The sequence below is a fragment of the Nycticebus coucang genome, chromosome 6 (genome assembly GCF_027406575.1).
Source record: "Nycticebus coucang isolate mNycCou1 chromosome 6, mNycCou1.pri, whole genome shotgun sequence".
NCBI lineage: Eukaryota > Metazoa > Chordata > Mammalia > Primates > Lorisidae > Nycticebus > Nycticebus coucang.
Genome location: NC_069785.1, coordinates 128,312,726 through 128,339,267, shown reverse-complemented (window position 1 = coordinate 128,339,267; position 26,542 = coordinate 128,312,726). Strand labels below are relative to the sequence as shown.

Here is a 26,542-nt window from a genome sequence, read left to right as displayed (position 1 = left end):
ACTACTAATTTAATATTAACACAACAGTTATGGAGAGCAGCACATCCAGAAGGGCCACTCCCACTAAGAAAGGCAGGTGAGGCCTAAGGGTCTGGGGCAATCACGTGAGCTCCTTTCCTCCTCGTGTGGTAAGTGATCCAGGTTCGGGTCTCAAGCAAAGCTGCCATTAAACCCCGTCTTCCCTTGATTACACTAGATCAGAGCCTGACTTAGAGGTCGCCCAGATTCAGGTGAGGACGAAGGAGTCCATTCTATCGAGTTCTAAGGCATTTAAGGATCAAGGAGAAACACTTCTCTCCATCAAGGATAGCTCAATCCAAGTCTCAGAGGCAGTAAGAACAGTAAAGGAAAGGCACGTAGGGTAGGCCAGCACAGCACAAGGTCCCAACAGTGCCGACTCTCACAGTGGACCGCTTTAGTCTCCCTTTGTGATCTTGAGCTTACACTGATCCTAATGTTTGGCTTTCCACCTCCCTCTAACTCCTCTTCCTAAGGATGGAAAACTTCCAAGCTCACCAGTATGGTCCTGATAAGTATTAAGATTAAAATTGAATAGACAAAGAGAGTGCAGAGAATTATCTAAGTCAGGCATCCTGACATCAGTGTTGCAGCCTTTAGTCTGAAATCCATGTCACCTGTTTTTCATGTTGTCACTATGGGAAACCAAGTGTGTATCAATCCTTTGAACTTCTCCAAGAAAGGGAATAGGGCCTAGGACCACTGTCACTTGTCTGAGTGAACATGGCAAGGAAGGGAAAATCAGAAGCAAAGGGAATGTGGAACAGAGGAGCAAGGGGTGGGGGGCACCCTTTACTTTTATGGCAGGAAACTGACAGAAGAGGTATAAGACCCAAATCATTATCACAGCAGAAGAGATGGTAACGGAAGTGGCAGAAGCCAACAAGAGGCACTTCTGTTCCTGGATGACGTGCTCAGATGGCAAAGATAGCAGGATCCACGGGTGATTTCAGGAAGCTAATAGCGGCTTTCACAATCGTTGGCATGATGGGGCCTGTGGGGAGGGAAACCAGAGTGAGGGCTGAGCGACAGCAATCAAAGTCTTGCCTAACCCTCCCTGATCATCTGCCCTCAGTGAGTCCGGCTCCTACCCTGATAATGCCCTCCACTTTCCTCCTCTTAAGTCCAGCTTCTCCTTTAATCTTCTCTGGCCCCAGAACCACGCAGCAGTAGTGAGCTACTGACTAACTCAGGGGTCCGTGCTCCCAGTCCAGACTCACACTCAGCTCAGTACCCAGACAGTGAGGGAGATAAATGCCACTTGTCCCCCTCATTCATACTCCTCCGCCATGTTCCTGTCCCTCTTTACTCACCTCCTCCCTCTGTCCCAAATTTAAGATCTAAGATTCCTTCTTCCAGGGAAAGAACTAGGTAGGAAACCAGAATGTCTAAAGCAGGGAGCTGGAGGGAGGGGGCAGTGGGACTCTCGTGGTCACCCTCTGCCAGCCCTAGGAAGATGGCTGGTTGGGTCTCAGGATTGTGCTCCTACCTGTACTGTGGCGAATCCAGGTCACAGCCTTCCTTTCCAGAAGGTTCCACTCACACTTCAAGTCCTTAGCATTGGTATGCAGCCAGATCACCGCCAGGATGGTGGCCCAGCCTAAGGGGTCCACGAGCTGTGCAACAGAGAGTTCCCTGCAGCTTCCATGTTGGAGTGGGAAGCCCCCACGGGCATGCAAAAAGCTTCACTCACCATCCTTCAAACTGCTACTAAATAGAATTACCTGGTCTCTCTCTACCTCCATCTACTACTCGTAAGGCATAATACCAGGCCCTGAACCTTGGGGCAACAATCCACTTACTCTCAGGGTAGACAGGTTGGAAGTTTTAAATCCAGTGTTGCCACCAGGACTGTGCTGGAAACACCTGGGCAAGTATTAACCAGCTCCGGTAGGAAAAACAAATGCATTTATTAAGTCCCTTAAATGTTCCTTTTTTTAATTTGAACCCTCTCGACCCCAAACAAAATCATGAGAAAATATTAGTAACTACATTTTTAAGAAAGAAAACAGATTCATGCAGAGGTAAAATGATTTGCCCAAAGTTAGGCTTCCAGCAAATGATGGAAGTAGAATTGAAGACCAAATATTCTGAGTCTAGTCACGTTGCTCGTACTTCTCAACAGAAAATCCCAGCCACAGAGCAGAAAACCGCCTCCCGTGAGCTTATAGATCCAGAGAAATTCTACTTTTATATGACGACTGTTAAAATTTAGAAACAGCTATCCTGTCCTGAGTTGTCTTCTTCCAGGTCAAAATTCTCAATTCTTTCAATACTTCCTTAAAGAGGACTTCTTATGACAAAGCAGTAAGAGTTTTCACACTTGTCACCTCAATACAAAATACAAGTATCATAATGATTTTTAAAATATATCTCCTTAAATGGTTGCGCCTGCAGAGAATACTGCAGCTTTTCAGCTAATCGTGCTGCACTGACCCACTTACGTTTCAAACATACTGATTTATATTGCTTGGAGTCATCTAAAATCTCTGATTTCCACGTGCAAGTGCTCCCGTTATTTCGCTTCTCTTCTGCACTTCTATAGCTGAAAATTTAGTACCTGAAATAGTCCCTGAATTTTTTCCCTATTAACATTTTTCCATGAAAAATTGCAATCCATTGTTCAGAGGCCTTTTGGCCATTTGGATTCTTTTGTCTATCTCATATGTGTATTTTATTCTCCAGTTTTGTACCTACAAACAGGAAAACCTTGATCTATGTTTTCTTCTAAATCTTTACTGAAAACTATGAACCTCCAGAGCCAGAGAATTCAGAGCCTGATGGATGTAAAATTATGTTTCAAATTTGAAATCAACTTATTATTCAGCGTTAAGGGTTTTCAACTAGTTTGCACAGGGTCCATGTACTCGTCCTTTAAAAAAATTCAAATCCGGGCACAGTGACTCATGCCTGTAATCCTAGCACTCTGGGAGGCCAAGCTGGGTGGATTGCCTGAGCTCACAGGTTCGAGAACAGACTTAGCAAGAGCGAGACCCTGTCTCTAAAATAGCAGGGCACTGTGGCAGGAACCCATAGTCTCAGCTACTTGGGAGGCTGAGGTAAAAGAATTGCTTAAGCCCAAGCGTTTGAGTTTGCTGTGAGCTGTGACGGCGTATCACTTTACCTAGGGCAACGAAATAAGACTCTGGCTCAAAACAAACAAACAAACAAAAAAACCAACAAAAAAATAATCTTTATAAAAAAAAATCAAATTGTTTACTGAAATTCAAATATACCAGGTTTGACGGTTCCTGATTTATTAGTCTGGTTACCACGAGAAAGGAGGAAATATCAGTCTGATTTTTCCTGTTGTCAGTGAATCTAAGCTAAATCCATGATCCCTGTACACTCCCCCAAGTGTTTCTGAATTAAATGATAATTTTAATTACTTGTTCTTACTGGTCCTGGCACAACATTTTCCAGAAATTATCAGGCTAGACGCATATGTAATTTTAGATTTCCTAGAAGCTACCTTGAGGAGTAACGAGAAAGAGGCACAATTATCTTACTAATATATTTTCTTTAACTCAATATATTAAAAAATATTAATAGGCAATCAGTATAAAAATAAATATTAATGAAATATTTTATTCTTGTTTATATTCTTTGGAATCAACATGTATTTTCTACCATAGCACACCTCCATTCAATTAGAAATTTAGTTTCTAATTTGCATTAGCCACATCTCAAAGGCTCAATAGCGGCATGTGACCAGTGGATAGATACTGTATAAGAGCAATTACAGAATACCTAAAGTTTATTTAATCACTTTCCACATTTGGCAAATTCAGACTATTTGTCCTTCAAGGTTTTTGTACCTGTCTCCTATTTAACAATTTCTCAATGACGATGAGATTTACCAAGTTTCCTTGAAATTCTGAAATGTAATTTATCTTTGTCAGCACATTTTAACACGTTTGAGATAACGAGATGGCTCCAATGAACCCTTCCCTTACTCTGACTTCAGTCAACTTTTTCTAATATCTGGACCACTTCCTTTCGTATGAAGAGGACCAAGAAGGGCCTTATTACTGGGGATTCTGAAGAAAGATAATCCTAGAATTGAATTTGGCTCTGCCACTGTCTGGTGAGGGAAACTCAGATGCATTATTACACCTCCTTAAGTTTCACTTTGTTTATTTACAAAATGGCAACACAAAAAGTCTCTACCTAATTAATATAATAAAATAAAATCATAAAAAGATCACTTTTTTCATAAATGCTTAGCACGACGCCCAGCACAGAGTAACTGGTCACTAAATACCATTTACATGACTAAGTTTTCGCTTTCCCTTTGCACTAAACTATCAACTCCTACTAGGTAATCCATTAATTTCTTGTTCTTCTTGTAATCTCTGCTAACTATAAATTCGTTAGTCCATGGCCCGCTATGTTCTCCCTCTTCGGCTGGGTTCTGGTCCACTTCAATGATCATTTCTGACCTCCCTCCCTCAAAAACATTCCTTTTCATGTTTCTTTGGTCCTTTGGATCTTACCTCAGTGGGATGTGCAGCCATTATATCTTCCAAACTCATGTCAAGGGCCTTGGCCAGATCTTCACTGGGATCCCAGGAACCATTTGCATTTTGGAGGGATATCAGCTGTATAACAGGGTTCCCCCTAGTGGCTTTGGCTTGGGGGAAGAGAGAGGATGAGAAATTATATATAGAGCTACTGGCCCCTTCAGAGAGGCTGCTAATTTCAGAGGCAGGGAGTAGCAAGAGTGCTATTATAAAGTCACCAGAAGCATTAAAAGATCCCTCTTCAAACTCAACTTACGGAAAGACGATCAGAGCACAGGGCCCCAAACAGGCTGGCAGTGGAGTTCTGCAAAGGGAAGGCCCAGCCTGCAGGCAAGCTGTGTGGGCTGATGTGGTAATGGGGTTTGTTAAAGTAGGGGTCACTTCAAACTTCACTGGGATAGCAGGTTTCAGGGTCCTATATTATACCTTAATGAGGCTGGCTGAGCTGACTCTTATAAATACAGAGACTGAACAAGGGACACCTTCTGTCTGATGCTTTTCAAACATATTACCTCCTCGGTAGAAAAAGACAAAAGAGGGGGCGGCGCCTGTGGCTCCAAGGAGTAGGGCGCTGGCCCCATATGCCGGAGGTGGCGGGTTCAAACCCAGCCCTGGCCAAAAACTGCAAAAACTGCAAAAAACAAAAACAACAACAACAACAACAACAAAAAAAGAGAGACAAAAGCTAGCACAGCTTTGAAGCTGAGTTCTTCAGTCTCTACAGATCAAAAAGACATGAACTGAGGTCCAGCTCACCTGTACGGTGAGTTCCCAAGTTGTTCCTATTGGTGGCAGAATGAGTCGTTTTCATTTTATACTTTGCATGAAGAGGACTGCTAGACTGAATCTGCGGCAGGTTATAGTCTGCTTTAAAAAGGGCGCACATCATCAATGGGTTGAAACCAGGAGGTTGGGCTGCGCCTACTCCTGCATGTGTGACAGACAAACAGTGATGAGAGAAGGTCCTGTCAAGAGGCTCACCCAGATGACGATTCGTTGACTCAGGGATACTGAAACCATCTGGCTGGTACGTCATGCTTGCACAGTCAGCAAACTTGCTTTGAGGCAAACATGCAAAACGCAGAGAACGGCAGTAAGGAACTGAAAAAATACCAAGACAAATGTCAGGACTGAGGCTCCCTACAGTGGGCAAAGGATGTGGATCATGTGAGACATACCCTCCCATACACAATGACTTCAGTCGCCACCTTTATCCTGTACCCACTATCCGCCTCTGAACTCCTCCCACTTTCTACTCTGTCCTCTGCAACTCCTGACATAAGCTAAATAAGCAATCTCACCTGCATCTTTAGTTTCAGGACAGGAGGCATCTTCCAGTTAAATCTTAAGACCCATTTGTCCTCCTTACACAATTATTCCCCCTCATCCCCCCTCAAATGGTTGTTGCTCAATTGCATCAAACTCCAAGTACAAAGCTCACAGTGCTGCATCAGAACATCATTCCTCCACCCTCACCTGGGCCACCTGCCACATGTCCTCACTACTGTCAACTTGTTACCTCTTTGTCCCTTCCCATGATCCGCTCAAGTATCTGAAAGCTAGACCCTAGATCTCCACTCCATTCTAAGGCCTGCCATGACCTGGAGATTCCAGCACCCATGCAGACAGCCCATGCAACACCCTAATGCAAAACTTCATGATTTCCTCAAGTCCAGAGACTTGTACTCCATTCTACTTCACCCACTTCCTCCCAAGCCACTGTTATCATGCAGAATTATTCTACCTGGAAAAAATAAATTGAAAAAAAAAAAAAAATCCTACTTTTAAAGTATAGTACCTGAATTTTCCAGCTTCCTAATTCAGAGATTGCTATTTTTCCTGATGCTTGGCCTCATCTGTACCACCAAGTCTTTAACTTATCTTTCTTTCATCTATACCTCAACCCTGTTCTATTTTTACCTTTGTCTCTACTCAGCCTAAATCTCAGGCCCAACACTTTCGCTACCAATATTGTCAATTCTATGTCCCAAATTTCTGTTCCTCACACCTGTCTGGCAAAACCCAATTCTGGAAATTAAGCCAACACTCTAGCCCTGTCATTTTTCTCCCAAAGCTGTTTAGTGCTGGAATCAATCACATCAACCGTGATTCTCTTAAATAGTTTGGTAAAGTATACAAACCAAAGTGTACACTCAACAAGCGCTGACAAATGTTTCTGTTTCTCCCTGGGCACCCCACTCTTCAGCTCTTCCCAAAGGCTCTTTCAAACCCCCTCCTTTTCCTCAAATTCTCTGTTCCACCACTTATTATTGCCCATTAGCTAATCTTGCTGTCTACTTAACTAAAACCACAGAAAAAAAATCATCAGAAAGAAACTCCAAAGACTTATTTCTCAGGCTATAAACCACAAATCTAATCCTATCACATTTCTTCCCCTTCCTAACAACAGTGGGAGAATGGACTCGTCTTACTGAGGTGAATCCTTCAAGTCTGGTTCTGGACTTCGTCCCTTTTCACGTCCTTCAATACCCTTCCCAATCAGCTACCCGCTGCGTCCCAGGATCTTTAACTCTTCTCTACTGACACTTTCCTATTTGTATCGCACCATTCTCAAATCTCCCCCATCTAAAAATTTAAAGAGATACAACATAAAAGACCCCATCTCAACACCTCTACAGATAACACCCTCTATTCTCTCCACTTTTCAGCCTAACATTTGTGACAAGTTTCTACACAAGTGGCCTCTTCCTACCATTTACTTGCTCTGTCCTGGCCACACGGATGAAACTCTTCCTGATAAAATCAGCAAGGACTTCTTTGCTAATACCCTACAGTCCCTTTTCTCTTTTTGCTCTGAATTCTCCACAACATCTCATACTTTGATAACTTCTTGTGCTATAACACAGTTTCCTTTGGTTTTGAATAGCTCCTTTCTCTTCCTCTTATCTCATTAATTCCTTTTTACCCCCTTTGCTGTCTACCCCTTACCTACTGGGTATTCTTCAGGGTCTCAGACTCCACCTCCTTTATCTCACTTTCTACCTGCCCCCTAAATAATCTCATTCATTCTCATGACTTGAATTATGACCTAGATGTTAAATATTGCCAAATCCCTATCTTCGCCCCTGACATGGCTTTGAACACCAAATCTATCTATATCCATATCTACCTGACATCTCTGTGCAGATCATCTATAGGCATCTCAAGAGCAAAATGCTCTAAAAATAATTCAATATTTTACTCCCTAAACATATTCCTCTTTTTCCCCCCCCCGATTTAAATGATACTATCATCTACTCAGTTGCCAAGCCTCTCAATCATCCTCAATGACTTTCCATCTCCACATCCACCTGTCCCTGAACTGACCCTCTCATAATCTACAACACCTGCTCTCTTCTTTTTTAGACTTACCACTAGTTTTATCCACTTCTTTCTCCTGGTCCAATATAACACGTTGTTATCTAGTCTCCCCAGAAACCTTGCTTCTTTTCAAACCATTCTCCACATCAATGTACGTATGAAAGTTATAGCACAGGTAACACATCAATCTCCTGCTACCACTCATTCAATCTCCGTCAAAATATGGGTTAAACTCTTTAATACAGTTAGCTTTAAAAAGAGAGTTAATAACAGTGCCTAACTGGTAGGGTTGTTGTGAGGTTTAATTAATATGTGAAACGTACTTAGAAAAAGCGGAGGCCCATGCCAATGTCAGCTATCGTGGTTATCAGCATCATCATTCACCAGCTTCTTGGTCCTACCTCATCATTCACCTGAGAGTTTCGGACCTGGCCCACCCAGCGTTGTTGTTATCCTAAGTTTTACATCACGTAAATGATCAGTATCCTTAGACCTCTGTTTTCCCTGTCTTTCCTCATTCTCCACTTTTTCCAGTATGTTCCAGCCGAAGTACAACACACATACATCACTTGTATCACTGCTTACTCTTTCTTAGAGATGGGTCTGTTCAGATGTTAACCCATATACCTAGAATGGTTTTGTTCCCCACTTCTTGAAGGATAACTTATACAACCCTTGAGGTCTCGGTTGAGATGGTACTTATTTGAGGAAGAGTTCCTTGATTTCCATACCACCACTCCTGGGGCTGAAACCTCCCCACCTGCTCTCACACTCCAAGGTTGTGGTCTCCCTGTATCGTCTTGAAAATCTTCATCTGTTTGCTGCCAGACCCGATAACCCCCAACCCCAACTCATTGGAACTATATATTTATCCCTGTATCTCTAATGGTAAGTACTATAACATAGAATAGGTATTAAAATAGTTAAATGTTAAAGAAATAAATGTTGCATAATGACATGGGACTCAACTTGAAGCCTGCCTTTAGACAAGTATGATACATTCTCCTAAAGCTATAGAATTCTTCGGGAATTTCTTCACCTGACCCCAATCCTCAAGCACATAATCTCGATAATCAAGACAACATGGTTATGACTGAGACACTCCTGGCACTCAGCACCCACTCCCCAAGACTACCAGATTTTCCATCAGCCGTCTGTGTGGTCATTAACCATCTAATTATCAAGAATTTTAATCGGGACATCAGCCAAGATAGCCAACTAGAGGTGCCTAACACTCACCCACCACCACCCAAAAAGGACCAGAACAACAAAGGAGCAAGGACACGTGACTAGTGTCTAAAGAGCAGCACCGGAGTACAAAGGGCAAAGGAGCGGTGAAACCCCGTGGAGCACAGGCATTGGGGATGGCTGCACAGAGAAGGGGAGAAAACACCCCACCTCTGCCACACTCCAGTCTACCCAGCCAGGATCAGCTCAGACCAGGAGGTTCTCTGCCTACAAAGAAAAAGTAAGCACACACCTGCAATCTCTGCTACAGGAGAATTCTACAGTTCTCACAAGTCCCGAGCCCTATATAGGGAGGTTCCTAGAGTTTGCGTGGCTGCATTACTACCCAGGAGCCAACATAGTGTCCCCCACCCCACAGCCCAGATCATTACATCACAGCACCGTCTTGAAACCAGGGCATCCTGCTGCTCCAGGAGACACTGGGCACCGTGTCTCTCTGCCCTCTCACATAGAGTACTGTACCGTTCTCCAGCTGGCTGCTGCATCACTCCTCCCTGAAAACAAGTGCCTAGGAACCAGCAGAAAATCTAAACAGACCAGTAAAGCGAAGGGAATACTTCCAAACTCATTTCACAAGGTCAGCATTACCCTAATACCAAAACCAGCCAAGGATGTAACGAAAAAAGATAACTACAGGCCAACATCCCCAATAAATATAGATGCTAAATCTTCACCAAAATAGTAGCAAACCAAAATCAAAAGTACATTAAAATGGTCATTTGCCATGATCAAGCGGGATTCATCTCAGGGATGCAAGGTTGGTTCAACACACACAAATCAATAAACGTGAATCACATGAACAGAATAATGGACAAAAACCATATGATCACTGCAATAAGAAAACGTATCTGACAACATTGAACATCCCTTCATGATAAAACTCTCAGCAAATTATGTACAGATGACCTCAACGTAAGAAAGACCATCTAAGACAGTTCTACAGTTAATATTATGCTAAATGGGGAAAAGGTAAAAGCTTTTTCTCTAGGGTGAGAAAACAAGACAAGGATGCCCACTTATATTCAACATAGTACTGGAAGTCCTAGCTAGAGCAATTAGGCCAGGAAAGAAATATAAGGCATCCAAATTGGAGAGGAGAAAATTAAATTGTCTGTTTGCAGCTGACATGACGTTGATACAGGACACGTGGTGCCCCAGCCGGCTCGGTGTAGCTAGGGGGGCAAACTGGCTGCCTCCGCCTTGGGGATGTTGGTGTGGTGGCAGTGAGCAGAGGAACCAGCTAGAGGGCTGGAGAGTAGGTAGGGGGAGCCCCACACAGGAGGCTCCAGTAGCCAGAGGGACTGGGCAACTGCTAGGGGAGACACCAGCACCTTAGGTTTCCCTCCCCTTGTACTTATAGCTGAACAGGGAACCCCTATTTCCCAGGCCTGGTCAATTTCATGTAAGTTTCCTAGGCCTGGGAATGAAAGGGATCCTAGCCATTCATTTGGGACCCAGGCATGACCCACGCATGTCCCAGACATGCCAGGCATGTCCAGACATGTCTCACACCTGCTGTCCCAGACATGCTAAATGTAACCACTGAGCCCTGTACTACTGAGGGCCTCATGCGACTGTACCCCTAGACAAAGAGCCTGGAGTCAGACAGACAGACAGAGCTTTTCTCTCCTGACTTGGGTTTTCTCTCCCTGATGGGAATTTTGGTGTTTTTGTATTCTTTTCTGTAAATAAATCGTATCTTACCACTGATCTGTGGTCTGCAGATTCATTCTTTGAATCACTGAGATCAAGAACTAACTTAAGACAAAATTCCAGTATCGATGTTACATATAGAAAACCAAAAAGACTATTAAATCTAAAAAAGGAATTCAATAAATTTGAATTTATTTAAGGATACAAAAATCATTATGCAAAAATCTATAGTGTTTCTATACACCAGTAGCAGACAATCTGAAAAATCAAGAAAACAATCCATTCCTAATGGCTACAAAATAATTAAAATACTTAGGAATAAATTTAACGAAGGATGTGAAAGATCTCTGCCCTAAAAACTACAAAATAGTGATGAAAGAAAATTAAAAAGGACAAAAGATACCCTATGTTTGTAGATTAGAAGAATATTGTTAAAATGGCCATACTACCAAAGCAATCTACAGATTCAGTGTAATCCCTGCCAATGTACCAATGACACTCTTCACATAAATAAAAAAGTCCAAAAAATTGTATAGAATCATAAAACATCCAAATAGCCAAAGAAAACTTGAACAAAACAAGCTACATGCATCATGCTATCTGACTTCAAAATATTCTACAAAGCTACGGTAACTGAAACAGCATAGTACTGGCATAAAAACAGACACCTAGACCAGTGGAACCGAATAGAAAGCCCAGGAATAAATCTACACACTTACAGCCAACTAATTTTTGACAAGGTTGCTGAGAATACATAATGGATAAAGGACAGCCTCTTTACCCACTGTGTAGAGCAAACGGTGTGGGGAAAACTGCACATACACATGTGGAAGAGTAAAACTAGACCCTCGTTCCATGTCATACGCAAAAGCTAACTCAAAATGGATTAAAGTCTTAAATGTAAGATCTGAAACTGTGAAACCACTAGAGGAAAACAGGGAAAGCTCTGGGCAATAGTTTTTGGGATATGGCCAAGCATACGCAACAAAGCAAAAGTAGATAAATAGATTAAATCAAACTAAAAAGCTTCTGCATAACAAAGGAAATAATCAAGGGACAACCTACAGAATGGGAAAAAATATAAGCAATAAGGGGTTAATATATCCAAAATATACAAGGAACTTAACTCAATAGCATGAAAAAAAAATAACCTTATTTAAAAAATGGACAAAAGACTTGAAAAGACATTTCTCAAAAGAGGATGTACAAATGGCCAACAAGCATATGAAAACAAGTCCAATATCACTTATCAAAATGCAAATCAAACTCACAACAAAGTATCACTCAATGGCTATTATCAAAAAGAAAAAAGAGGCTCAGCACCTGTAACTCAAGCGGCTAAGGCACCAGCCACATACACCAGAGCTGGTGGGTTCAAATCTAGCTTGGGCCTGCCAAACAACAATGACAACTACAACCAAAAAATAGCTGGGCGTTGTGGCGGGCGCTTGTAGTCCCAGCTACTTGGGAGGCTGCGGCAAGAGAATCGCTTAAGCCCAGGAGTTGGAGGTTGTTGTGAGCTTTGATGCCACGGCACTCTACCCAGGGCGATAGCCTGAGGCTCTGTCTCAAAAAAAAATAGGAAAAAAAATAATAGGTGTTGGTGAGACTATGAAGAAAATGGAATCCTTACACATTATGGGTAGGAATTTAAATTAGTAAAGCCATTATGAAAAACATCTTGAAGACTTCTTGAAATATTAAAAATAGAACAATGACATGAGCCACCAACCCTTCTACTGGATATATGTGTATATCAAAAGGTCTGAAATCAGGATGTGGAAGAGATACCTGCACCCCCATCATTTACTGAGCACTATTCATAACAGCCAAGACCTGGAATCAACACAGGCATCCATCAGTGAAGGAACAGATATTGAAAATGTGGAAAACATACACAACGGAACGCTGTTCAGCCGTAAGACAGAAGGAAACCCTGCCATTTGAGACAATGTGGAGGAACCTGGAGAACATAATGTTAAATGAAATAAGCCAGGCACAGACAGAAACGCTGCACCATCTCACTTACACGTCAAGATAATGATCTCATGCAAGCGGACAGTGATGGTTACCAGAGGCGTGGTAATTAAGGAGTGGGGGAATGGGAGGATTCTGGCCAAAGGTGATGCAATTGATACCAGAATTTCGCTCTTCAGTAGGTTCTTGGTCTCGGTGATTCAAAGAATGAATCTGCAGACCACAGATCAGTGGTAAGACAGGATCTATTTACAGAAAAGGATACAGAAGCGCCAGAGCTCCTGGCAGAGAAAGAAAACCCAAGTCAGGAGAGAAAAGCTCTCTGTCTGTCTGTCTGCCTGCACAGGGCCCTCAGTAGTTACATTTAGTGGGGCTTGGCAGTTACATTTAGAGTGTCTGGGACATCTGTCTGGGACATCATGTCTGGGACATGTCTGGAAAAACATGTCTGGCCCTTGGTAGTTATATTTAGTGGGCTTGGTAGTTACATTTAGCCTGTCTGGGACATTATGTCTGGGACATGTCTGGCCCTTGGTAGTTACATTTAGTGGGCTTGGTAGTTACATTTAGCCCGTCTGGGACATCTGTCTGGGACATCGTGTCTGGCACATGTCTGGAACAACATGTTTGGGACATGTCTGGCTCTCAGTAGTTACATTTAGCCTGTCTGGGACATCATGTCTGGGACATGTCTGGCCCTCATTTAGCCTGTCTGGGACATCTTGTCTGGGACATATCTGGAACAACTGTCTGGGACATGTCTGGCCCTTGGTAGTTATATTTAGCTAGCGTCTGGGACATATCTGGGTTGCAAATGAATGGCTACAATCCCTTTCATTCCCAGGCCTAGGAAATGGGCCCCCCCTGCCCAGTCTCCAACCCGCTGGTTCCACTGCTTGCTGCCACCACACCAACACTGCCAAGGCGGAGGCAGCCGGTCTGCGGCCCCCAGCTCCATTAGCTGGCTGGGAGGCCACTTGCCCTGTATCACAATTACAGTTAGGCAGAAGGAAAAAGGTCCAGAATAGTCAGATACATAGAGATATAAAAGATTTGACACATACTGAGACACAGAAAGCAGGTGGACGGGAGAGGGGTGAATAGGTTAGAAGAGAGGCAAGGTGGGGGCCAGGAGAAGAAATGACTGCGCTTGGCAGTGGACTTTATTTCTTAGGTGATGAAAATGCTCTAATGTTGATTTTATTAATTGTCATGATGGCTGTACAACATACTAGAAACCATCAGACTGTATACTTCAAAGGGATGAATTGTATGATATGTGAATTGTATCTCAATAAAGCTTCTTGTTCTTTTAAAAAAGAAGATAAATCTACTTCAAATTTTGACAGTTTGATTAGTCAATGCTTATGTGCACTTTCTATTTTTTGTTTTGTTTTCTTCACTTGGATTATATTAAATCTCCTTATGAATGCGATATATTCTAGTTCCCTAGGACAGAAAAGTTTAACATTAGCCAGAAATCCTAGATGTGGAAGGACAAGGAAAACAAGACAATTTCAGAATGTTTCACTACTTTCTCCTTTAAATATTGTGCTCAAATATTCAGGACTTTTTGTTCTGTAGGAGGTTCAATGAGACAAAACTCACCACCTCCAAGATATCCTCTAACCCCAGTGAGAATGGCCCACATCACAAAATCTCAAAACTGCAGATGCTGGCGTGGATGTGGAGAGAAGGGAACACTTTTACACTGCTGGTGGGACTGCAAACTAATACAACCTTTTTGGAAGGAAGTAGGGAGAACCCTCAAAGAACTCAAACTAGACCTCCCATTTGATCCCGCAATCCCATTACTGGGCATCTACTCAGAAGAAAAATCCTTTTACCATAAGGACACTTGCACTAGACTGTTTATCACAGCTCAATTTACAATCACCAAAATGTGGAAACAGCCTACATGCCCACCAACCCAGGAATGGATTAACAAGCTGTGATATATGTATACCATGGAATACTGTTCAGCCATTAAAACAGATGGAGACTTTACCTCTTTTGTATTAACCTGGAAGTGGAAAACACGCTTCTTTATAAAGCATCACAAAAATGGAGAAGCAAGAATCCTATGTACTCGATTCTGGTATGAGGACAATTAATGACCTAGTACATGGTGGGAGGTGGAGGAAGGGGAGAGCAGAGAGGGAAGGATGGAGAAGTGGGGGGTCACGGTGTGTGACACACCTTTTGGGGGTGGGATACAAACTTAACAAATGCAGTCAGTGTAACCTGGTTCTTTGTACCCTCAATGAATCTCCAACAACGAGAAAAAAAAAACAAACTCACCACCTCCACGTAGACGGGGCATCAGAACTGGCCTCGGAACCTCCATTTGAGACAAGGGCCCCTGAACTGGCTCGTTGAGCTCCTTGTTGATGGCAATGAAAGCTGTGAAAGAGCTAATGACTCCAGTCTCAAGGCTGATATTTAACACTTCTTTTCTGTTACTTGCCGGTGTCTCCGTGAAACCCATGTCCTTGGTCTGGATAAAGGACTTGGCAGCAAGGCGGTGAATGGTGAAGCTGAAAGAAAAAAAAAGAATAACAAAACTAAGGGAAAAACGCCCAACGCAACAGTCACTCAGAGCTCTTAAAAGTTAGAAATAGCAGAGAGAAGAAAAATTCAGATAAGGGGAGAGATAAAACTTGGGTGGCTTAGAAATAAAAAGTGATTGAGCCCAGAATTACGAGAAGAATTCGACCTCCAAGAGGGGGAGAAAGAGAGACAGAAAAGAAAGAGAGAGAGAGAGAGAAAGGGAAAGAGAGAGAGGGATAGAATAGCAAAGGAAAACAGAATTCTCACTTGGCATCAGGCTTGGGTTGTAGAGAAAATGTCACCTTATCCTCAAAGTGCTTGCCCTGGAATGCATACTTGAGGCACACTTGTCCTGTTGTCTCTGTTGGCTATAAATTAGAGAAAAGTAGAAGAGACAGGAGGAGGAGCCCACCAAGAAAAGGATTAAAATGGGGGCAGGTCCCCTGCACAATCCATGAAAAATTCCTGACTAGCAATCAAACAGCCCAGAAAACCAGAGCCCTGAATTGATGGGGCAGGGCGCAGGCTGGCTCTACCTGGCAAGTGCCATCTCTTCCTTTGAGATCCAAATCCACCCACCAATTTTAATGAAATTGTCACTAGGGTAGCTTCTCCAACTAGAGGAACAAACATGAATGGGGACTCACTGGCATCACTCCAGACAACTGGGCATAGACGATTAACCTCTGACCCTTAAAGATGACAGTCCCTTCCGGGGAAAGCATTTTAGCAGACAGACCAGGAGGCAAAACCCAGCTGACAGAGACGTCATCCACTGCAGGCTGCAGAGAATGTTTCAGGGTCCTAAGAGCCTAATGGAGGAAAGGGAACAGAACATGCATAAAAAGAAATACCAACAGTGATAGCTCATATTAACTGAGTATGAATTACATATAAAATGCCATGCTATATGTCACGCCTACTTCTTAAGACTGTACTGGGAAATGAGCGTTGTTTCTGTTGCTTTACATATGAGGAAGCTAAAGCTCACAGACGTAATAACATCGATATGAACGAAGAAAATGTTTAGAAACAAGACTTTTGCAGAAGAGGATTAGGTAAGAGACAGATCAAATGAAAAAGAGTAGCTTAGATAACAAGATGTCTTCTTGGGCAGACTGACTAAATGGAGTATCACTTTATCACCTCTTCCCATCTGTTAGATCACACTTGTTCCTTCTTCACTTCTTTGTATCTTTGCACGGAGGTTTAAGAAGTCCTAAAGCACAGACCTAGAATCTCAATCATGACAACCAAAGCGCTTAGTTTCTCTGTCTCTGCTGTTCAATGCAAAGGCTCTAATCCCTTTCAGCATCTCGTTTTTGGCCTTTCAGCTACAGATGGACCAGATGCCATTTCTTCAGATACAACAGGGCTCCCCCTTTACAGGAGGCCAAAAGTAGTCCTACTAAGTATATAGTGCAAGGCCTTGGGCATATAGAAAAAGGCATCCCAGGGGCAGGTTGCTGCCCCTTGCGCTTGCAGGGTCCCCCACCCTGTTCCACACGAGGTCCAGAATGTCATCTCTGAACACACAGCCCTTCTCTCACCTTGGCCTGCATCCTGTCCTTGCCTGTGATGAATTCCGACGTGCCCCTTGATGCCTGGGCAATGCCTTTTATTAGGCTGGTGGAGGCACCTTCTCCAATACCAAATGAGAAACACCTGCAAGTGTCAAAGCATGAAGATCAGAGACAGGCGCTAACGAGCGATGTGGTAAACTTAACACCTCACAGTCAAAGGTACGTAAACAGAGTCTACTTTCTTGATAAAAGCACAATAGCTACCATTTACTGAGCATATTCTGTATTTTAGGAGCTATGACAATGCCTACCATTTAATCATCCCAATACTCCTAACAGGCAGGCTTCTACCTTTATTTTGCAGATAAGAAACTGAGGCTCAGAGAATTTAAGAAACCTGTCCCAGGCCACACAACTACTGAATAATAGAGATGGCCGGGAGCACTAGTCTGTCGTCCTTCCCTAGGCTGATCAGATTAAGAGTGTTTCCTACACTTTCTTCTAGGGTCTTTTTAGTTTTGTGTCCTAAATTTAAGATCTTTCATTTATTGTGAGTTAATTTTTGTAAGTGGTGAGAGATACAGGTTTCAGTCTTTTACATGTGGCTAACCAGTTCTCCCAGCACCATTTACTGAATAGGGACAATTTCCCCAGTGTGTGCTTTCCTTTGCTTTGTCAAAGGTCAGATGGCAGAAAGAGGCTGGTTTCATCTCTAGATTTCTCTGTTCTGTTCCAGAGATTGGTGTTTCCATTTTTATGCCAGTAGCATACTGTTTTGACTTCTATACCATAATATTAAGCCTGGTAAAGTGATGCCTCCAGAATTGTTCTTATTTCATAGAATTGCACTGGCTATTTGGTTTTTGTTCTGGTTCCACATAAAATGTAGAACTGTTTTTTCAAGATGTTCAAAGTGTGATCAGATCCTATGAAATTTAATAACAGTATCAGGCAACATCATGGACCCCATCTTCCTAGTCAAATCTTGTTCCATTGTGGTTAAGAATGAGGGATGAAGGTTCTGCTAGGTTGATGTTATTTGGAAAATTTTGTAGTCAGTAATAAATTTTCAGCTGATAAAAATAAAATTGTGGAACCGTTCTGTCCTCTACAAGAAATATCAACACTAAATGACACAGCAGCAGATGACAGGGGGCACCATGTGGACACAGCCACCCAGAAATCGCACTGTCTTCCTACCTGTGTTTATGCTTATTGATTCCAACTTCTTTAATTACACTGAATGTGTCATTAACTTCTCCATCCGTGAAGACAAAAAGCTGTACAAAGAAAGAAAATGCTCGTCAAGCTCTTATCAAGTTCATTTTAAGAGAACAGAATTTACCCTTGAAACACTCAACTATTTCATTCCAGAGGCTGTGATGCCTGTTTCAACAGCCATGAGACCCTTCATGTCCCACAGCCGCTAGCACCACATTCTCACGTGGTCTGTTCAGAACCCTGGGAATTTGCAGCACCTCCCCCAACTAGCTTCACTTACCTTTACAATGCAACTTCCATCGCTCATCACATGGAGTTAAAGAAGAATAAAAATGCCTTGTCTTTTTTTATTTTTCCTCTTTACTATATAAGACTCTGAATGAAACTATCTTTCAACAATCCCACTCTTTTTTTTTTTTTTTTTTTTTGAGACAGAGTCTCACTTTATCACCCTCGGTAGAGTGCTGTGGCATCACAGCTCACAGCAACCTCCCAACTCCTGGGTTTCGGTGATTCTCTTGCCTCAGCCTCCCGAGTAGCTGGGACTACAGACACCGGCCCCAATGCCTGGCTATTTTTTTGTTGTAGTTTGGCTAGGGCCGGGTTCGAACCCGCCACCCTCGGTGTATGGGGCCAGCGCCCTACTCACTGAGCCACAGGCACCACCCAACAATCCCACTCTTGAACAGAATCTCTCTCCAACCCTTCTGCTAGCTCTGTTCCGATTCTTACCTGCAGGGGGTGGCCTGGGATCGAGGGCACCCTGTAAATGTTCTGGAGTGGTGCCAAGATTTCAGTGCCTCCTAGGTTTGCCCGCATAAGCTTCACCCTCTCCACGGCCTCAGTCATTGTTTGCTGTGTGTACTTCACACTTTGCCTGGGAAAAACAAACCCACCCAGTAACACAGTTAACACAATGGCTGCTGGACACTGCACAGTGCTGAGTCTCTGAATTGAAGTCCTCCTACCAAAAGCCAATCTTGCCTGAAATCTTCAATGCCAAATTCTGCAGTAGCCCTTCGACAATGGAGGCCCTTTTTTTAAAGTATCATTCTGGACTCTCTATGGCTTTTTCAGACACTTACTCAAAGAATGCCTCGTAGGTAGAGCCGAATCCGTAGATGTTGAAATAACAGCCTATGGGTAAACTCTTCAGCAGCAAAATCAGCGTTTCCTGAAGAGAATAAGAGGCAGCAGAGTGAGCGATGACCCTCTTGCAGGCACAGACCCTGCCTTTCTAACTCAAGGGTGTGGGCCATCAGGTCTCCTTGCATTCCTTATATTCCAAGGCTGGGCTCAGGCTGAAAACACACCTACAGCTTCCAATGCCCCCTAACTTAACCGTTCAGATTCATCCTCCCTTAAGCACGTCAGCAAGAAAAAGAAAGCTATGAGTTTCACCTTGGCCGCCTCTATGCGCTGCTGAGATGTGCTCTGGCTGCTCATGGGGGTCTCCATACTGCCTGAGCGGTCCATGAGGAAGATGAATTCTCCGCAGGTACTAGGCGGCTCGGCTTCTGGGATATTTGGATAGAAACTCACCATTGCAGATGGCTCTCCCAGCAAAAAATCTACAAAGAAAAGATAAACTATGAAACAAAGAAGAACGTATGAATCCAAAAGTGCCTAAGAATCAATGGTAAGGACTCAACAGAGAGCTGAGAAAACTCAGATCTCTAACACTGTGTTTTATCCTTATGCTTTGTCTCTTTGTAAAGGGTTTGAGGCGAGTTACAAACATATAAAAGAGATAAAATCAGAATAGATACGAAAGACAAGAAAGAGGGCCGAGGTTAGCAGACACAATCAGTAATTAAAATATTGCGACTGGATGCTAGTTTCCCGGCTGCTGAGCAAACACATGAAAGACATTAGGTTAACACGTTTCAGAGTCTGCCAAAACAATCAGGCATGTTTACCAGCAGAGGCAAACCTTCTCTTCAAATCAAACCAATGGGGAGTCTAACACATGGGTCCTTGGGTAAGTCTTTAATTACAGCTTTGAAAAAATGATAGTTCTATGGACAATTTTTAGGCTAATTTACAAAAGTTGAGAATATAGCAAGTGTTATACACAGCAAGGCAGGTTTGCTTGCTTTGGTATGAAGTACTCGCTGATGGTCCCCAGAAGAAAGGGAAGCACCGGGATGTGGGTTAGATTCTCACAGCATCATTTAAACAAGGGAGTGGGAGTGACCAATAGGGCCTAGCCTCTGTGGCTAAATTGTCACAGCCAGAGTTGTGACTTTACTTTTAGGGGTAAGGGAAAGCTGGTGTAGGAACTGAAATGCCACAGTTGAGATAGAGAGGAAATGAAAATGGCTGGGTTCTATCAACTCTAGTTTTATAGTTGAGAGAATATAAAATTAAATCCCATTATCCTATCTTTACAAAGTGATTCTGGGATTATAGATTTATATTCTCAGTAGCCCTGAAATTCAGTGTGATCCCAGGGAATACCAACAGGCAAGGAAAAAACAAATAACCACTGTACAAAGAAATAGCATGGAGCTTCGCTAAGAGCCAGCCAAGCTGGCTGAGGCTGAGAGCCCCTCCACTGCCCTTAGCATGGACATCTGGCCTTGAAGAGTGAGAGTTGAACAAAAGAGGACAAACTAGAGTTCCAATCTGTGAGCTCAAAGATGAAGCTACTTTGGCCAAACATTAACAAAGAGAGACTGGGTGGCTTACTGAAAACCAGCTATAGGGAATGTCCTCACAGCAGCTACAATTGCAGAAGCAAGAGCCTAACCAAGCCATGTCACTTTAAATAGGATCGTCACCAAAGATACTTCTGTCCCACTCTGTGCAAAAGGCTTCAGAAGTGGCAATACTAGTCCTGCTGCTGCTGCTTTTTTTTTTGTTGTTGTTGAGACAGAATCTCACTTTACCGCCCTTGGTACAGTGCCGTGGTATCACAGCTCACAGCAACCTCCAACTCCTGGCCTTAGGCAACTCTCTTACCTCAGGCTCCAGAGTAGCTGGGACTACAGGCGCCCAGCACAAAACCCGGCTATTTTTTTTTTTGTTGTTGCAGTTTGGCCGGGGCTGGGTTTGAACCCACCACCCTCGGTATATGGGGCTGGTGCCCTACCCACTGAGCCACAGGCGCCGCCCTAGTCCTGCTTCATGAAATCCACCAGTATGGCAGCCTGGGAAGTCCCCAACAGCACAACAGATTGATATGGGTTATAATTTTAATTGTAAAGAAAAGTACATATATATATATTTTAATTTTTTAGTTTATCAATAAATTGTATAGAGCAAGTAGGGAAAAAGTTAAAGTTCAGTCAGCATAAAGGCACACCAGTTATCAATTAAATATACAGTCCAACTACCATGTATTTTTAAAAATGTAAGAATAAGACATTAAAATAAACTAAAAAACTAGGGCAAGATAAAAAAATTGAGAGATAGATGGTGGTCAAGGCTACAGAACAAGGTGAATATACTTGAGGCCCCAGAACTGTTCACTTAATATTTAAGGAGGTTAATTCTGTTAAGCACATTTTCCCACAATAAGAACAATTAAGAGAGACTGTATGAAGGTGTAATGAATCAATCAATAAAAGTTATTTATTAAAGAAAAATTTAAAAAACAGTTTTAATCTAATCCTAATTACCACTTGCATGGTTTCCTGTTTTTAAATGTTTTCCCTAATTTTTGTGGTAATTAGCCAGTATAACTTACTTTTCTTTTACTTAACATTCTTTGGAAGCCTTTTTTCCAAATTATTTAAATCTGTCTCTGTACACTGTTTTAGCAGCTACATGATAACTCATCTAGACCTTGCACAGTAAATATAGCCACTTAAAAATATTTTGATAATTAATATTTGATATCATTAAAATGGCAAGGGACAGCTCGGTGTACCTTTTTACTTAGATTTAGATTTTTTTCCTTAGGTAAGATTCCCAAAATTGAAATAATCAAAATAAACATTTATTTGACACATATGGACAAATTTCTCCGCAGAAGGTTGACACCTCATTGTTTTGCTTCAGGTAATCTATGATAATGCCAAATTCATCACAGCTTTAAAGCATGAGGCATTAGACGTTTGGAAAAATGATAATTTGCAAGACGAAACTATCAGGATTATTTGATTTGTATTTCAGATGAAATAGCATTTCATTACAATCTGCCCTGCAAGACTGATCACTGTCTCGGTGTTTATAAACTGTTGTGTTTTGTTTCATTAATTATTTGTTTATATCCTTTGCCCGATTATCCACTAATCTTTTTAGGTTTACCTACCAGACGTAACTAAGTATACTGACCATTTTTGTTTGCTATGGGTAAGCTATGTTTACCTCAGTATTTCACATGGATGTCTTACCTGCTACTGGAAAGGAGAAAAAAGTGAGGGTAATTTGAGGGTAATTCCAAGACAGGAAGTTACCTCTTAGGAAGTGACTACAAAGGAAAAAGGAAAATACCTGGGCCCATATCCGGCATCCCCATCTCCACAGTTACATTGGGGGTATGCACTTCATTGTAGTAAATCAGGAGTTCCACGTCCCGGTCATACTTGTGTCCATCAGCCAGGGACACCTGAGTTGGGGACAGGCAAAGAAGCCACATTAGAACTATCACTAACTGCTTCCTGGAGCGGAGGTCAGAGCGGGGGGCTACGGGCTTCCTCCTTGAGTGAACATGATCAGGAGCAGAAGGGAGAATGGAGAGAAAATTCTGGATATTAAACAGAGATAAGGAAGGACTCCCTTTGAGTTAACACTTGGGATGGATTATATGAGGATGAAGACCCAAGGAACAGGGAAACTGGAAAAATAGTACTCCTTCATTAATTACCTGAGCAGAAGTCTTATCATCTCCAAGGTACTCAGTAGGACTCAAGGGGCAGTTGGATTGGACTTTCTCGATGCCATGCTGGGAACTGATGGTGGCGACCATACTGAGTGTGTAGGGCAGGTCCTCCAAAGGGACTACAGGAGTCACCTTATTAAGGCAGCTGTCCTGAGAACTTCCTACAAAAAGTTATTTTAGTTGTGTTTTACTTTTTAGCATGGTCACACGCAACCTTAAGGGGATTTACCCCATTAAGTCACCCATCACCAGGATTCACAGGGGACAGGTATTCACCAGAGAGCTGGTATCTAGGGTTCAGCACAGTTGGCAGCACAAATCGCAGGGCTCCATCTGCTTCCAGGGACAGCTCCTGCACGTACTTCAGAGTGAGTGCCGCCTTTGACCCAGGTTGGAGGTTCCCCACATTGCAAGAGAAGACATCCCTGGAGCTCACATCCTCCTCCAATAAGAAGGCCTGGTGGCCCTGGGAGATGGCATTCTCATAGTTTTCATGGGCCTATGAAGAACAGGGTGATAGTGGGAAAGAAAGGCAACATCAAAGGTGACCTTGTTGATGAACAGACAAGTAGCATGGAAAGCAAACAGGTGCATGTGTGCGTGGGGGGCAGTTCAGATTGGTCTTGTCAAGTTCACAGCTACACTATGAATGTCTCTGATTCCCCCCCCACCAAATGATTTTAGGAAAACAGCAGTTAGAAGGAAATGTAGGAAAGAGCTTTTGGTATCAGCATGTTTTGTGAAGTCGCATTTGGTAGATATTTTAAGAAACGCACATTAATAAGAAGGGAAGAAGCAGTGTGCCCATCCCCAGTACCTTCATCCTATCCTGTAATTCTGCTACAATTTTCTTTCCATCTACCAAGGCTTCAAAGCTGTAGACAGCAGAGTCTTCATCCATGGGGAATATAAAGAAGACCTCCAAAGGAACCTTCTGCTCATTTTCATAGTTTAGAGTTGCAGACACACCAGCCACAAACTCATTAATGGACAAGCTCACTGAGATACTCTTCAGGGCCACTGGAGACAAATCAGATTTTGCAAGTTTTAACAGAATGCCTTCTGCAGACCCAGTCTTGTGCTAGAAAAGAGTCACAAATCGGGCTTACCTGGCCCCTGTTTGTTGGTGAGTAGGCCACACTGGGTCACCATGATGACGCAGAGTTTCTACAATAAAGACACAACACAAACAGAGTGTCATGTTGTCTGTTTTCACACCAGTAGCTTATGTGCTTTTGTCTGGCACAAGAATATATTCAAAGGGCTGATGTTGGTGCTAAGAAGGGGGCAGAGAGTCCAACAATATGGCTCCTTCATTTTTTTTTTTTTTTCATGGCTCCTTCTAAATATCAGTCTCACTTGGGGGAGCTGTAAGATACAGTTGTACCCACTGAACAGGAAGTTCTTTGAAACACCCCGAGGCTAGATCAAACACTGATCCCACTTTTCAAAAAGTGTATTTAATACACCACTCTTTATCCTACTGATTAGTTGTCACTGATTTAACCCCTCTGAAACTCAGTATTGTTTTTGTAAAATGAGAACCATAATACCGGCGTATCCTATACGAATTAATATACATGCAGTCCCTGGAATAGCGCCTGGCCCGCAGGAGGTATTTAATCAATTAGGACAATCAGCATCGTTCCTACTGCTGTGGTTCCTGGTGTCTAATAAACCTCTGTTGCTATTCACTTTGGATCATACTATTCAGAGATCTGTATAGGAAAAGGTGCATGATCCAAAATGGACTCCTGTACCTTAGACTGCTTGATTTTGGGACTCATAATTGAAGTCACTGTTTTCTCTAAGATATTCTGATGTACATAAATATTACTTGTGTTCATGCCCTGCATTTTAGACCAGGCTGTCCTAAACATATCTCTGAAATTCTATTAAAATCTTGGACAACCATTTCATTTAATATAACAAAGAGATAAATTTTACAAGTCTTGGTTATTATTTACATTATGATTTTTTTTTTTTTTATCCAGGGAGTCTGGTCCCAGTGATGATCCCTAATATCCCTGGAGAATGTTCTGGAACCATTATGAATCGAATCATTCGCTTGCTTTGCCTATCCCTGTTTTGTCAAAGCATTAACTGACCTGCAATCCCCAGCACCAGTAAAAGAGGTTTTTACTGAAAACACATCTTACCAAGCTGAAGTGGCATTTCCTGACACACAGGAAATACTAAAGAAAAATGAAGGTGACGTGTTTATCCAGATAAACAGATAAATCAGTGAAGACCAATCTTCCCTAAGGAACCAACAAGCCAGATAATCTCTGGTTCTTGAAAAAGGCAGCTTCCCTTCCTAGAAAAGTACCAGCTTCAGGCTTCTGAAGCGTTCGCCAGGACTATTTCTACACCCTCTCTGCTCACCCTAATCACCCTTGAAAACACCCCACCCCACCCCAATCCACCTTGTTCACCCATGGAATGGGGAGAGTGTTTCCATACACTTTGCCTTATCTCCACAAATCAGCACCCATAAATCAGGCTTTTCAATTCATATTTGCAATGATTTGGGGCCAATGGATAAAAACTGAGTGGCGAAATAGTAGACAATTTGACAGCAATACAGGGACAGCAGCAGGTGTGAGGTAAACGGTGCTTAGGAAAGGAGCTTCCGTGTAGATTCCTGACTGGGGCAGGTTCTCTGAAAAACAAGCTGGAGGCGGGGGAGCGAGGAATTTCTATTAACACCAACAGGGACCTTAAAGCAGGAGAATCACACAGGAGTGAAACAGCTGAAAAAAATGTGTCTGGTAAGCCAAGAACTCAGGCTGGGCAATACTCACCAAGGGGGCCTGTGAGTGGAAAATACAGCCAAGGGACGTCCCCTACAAAGAAACAGCCTTAATTCCCTAATCGTACACCAGAACAAAACCCTCGGGGAGGGAAATTTGCTGTTCTGCACCATTCCCCCTACCCTTTCCAGTGAAAAACAAAAATTAGTTGGCATCAGAATTAGTTCTGGTTCTTGGGATGGCAGAGCATAGGTAGACTGGCCATAGTGGCGTGACTAGGGTCAAAGCTTTGAATCTGAGGAAGATGGAGAATACAGGGCTTCTCCCTGAGCCAGGGAGCTGCTTCTCAGCTGGACCCTCGGGAATAGAGTCCCAGCTCCACAGGAGGGAGAGGAGAGGGCTGGGTGGCACCGCCTGCCTGAACCCTGCTCGCTACCGCAGAGAAGTGGAGAACCTGGAATTCGGCCAAGAACGAGGGATACGGCGTGGGGCTCGACTGGAGTCCCAGAGTCATTTAATCCTTCCATTTTCGATCCTAGATTTTTAACGTCCTCGTATTTACAGAGGGTCAGCAGCGTGAAGGGACTGCAATTGATTGGAATGGGTGAAGGCTTACAAACCGAATTTCCGCAATATAAACTTACATGAAATTAAGAAAACATCCACTGTCTATATCAAAGGAAGAAAGGAAAAAGGAAAAGAATGAGAAAAGTAAAGTAAAAGAGAATAAAAGTAGGAAGGGGGGCCGTCAGATTCTAGCACGGTGGGTCCCCCCCGCAGCCCGCACGCGATCCCTCTAACCAGCCAAGTCTGCAGACCGCCCCGGAGACCACGCGCCGGACTAAATCCCCCACCTCGCGGGCTGCAGATCAAGAAGCTCCTACAGGTTTCGGATCCGGGCCCAGGGAATCAGAATGTGCGGTTCTG

The 26,542-nt window shown here is 42.9% G+C and overlaps 1 protein-coding gene across 2 annotated transcripts; it reads right to left on the bottom strand.

Annotated features, from left to right (window-relative positions):
- VWA5A (von Willebrand factor A domain containing 5A) lies at positions 1-26,542 on the bottom strand. 2 transcript variants are annotated; one of them, XM_053594333.1, is made up of 18 exons: positions 26,470-26,542; positions 23,972-24,029; positions 23,680-23,882; positions 23,139-23,361; positions 22,848-23,023; positions 22,475-22,589; positions 19,436-19,605; positions 19,120-19,208; positions 18,767-18,911; positions 18,014-18,093; positions 16,841-16,955; positions 15,938-16,102; positions 15,558-15,658; positions 15,042-15,277; positions 5,523-5,642; positions 4,515-4,651; positions 1,508-1,634; positions 1-1,012 (listed from the first exon to the last, which is right to left on the bottom strand). In XM_053594333.1, the coding sequence occupies exons 2-18, from the start codon at positions 24,012-24,014 to the stop codon at positions 933-935; spliced, it is 2,325 nt and encodes a 774-aa protein (XP_053450308.1). In that variant the 5' UTR covers positions 24,015-24,029; positions 26,470-26,542; the 3' UTR covers positions 1-932. The 2 variants fall into 2 exon arrangements, with proteins under 2 accessions (XP_053450308.1, XP_053450307.1); XM_053594332.1 differs by lacking the exon at positions 5,523-5,642 and adding an exon at positions 5,298-5,468.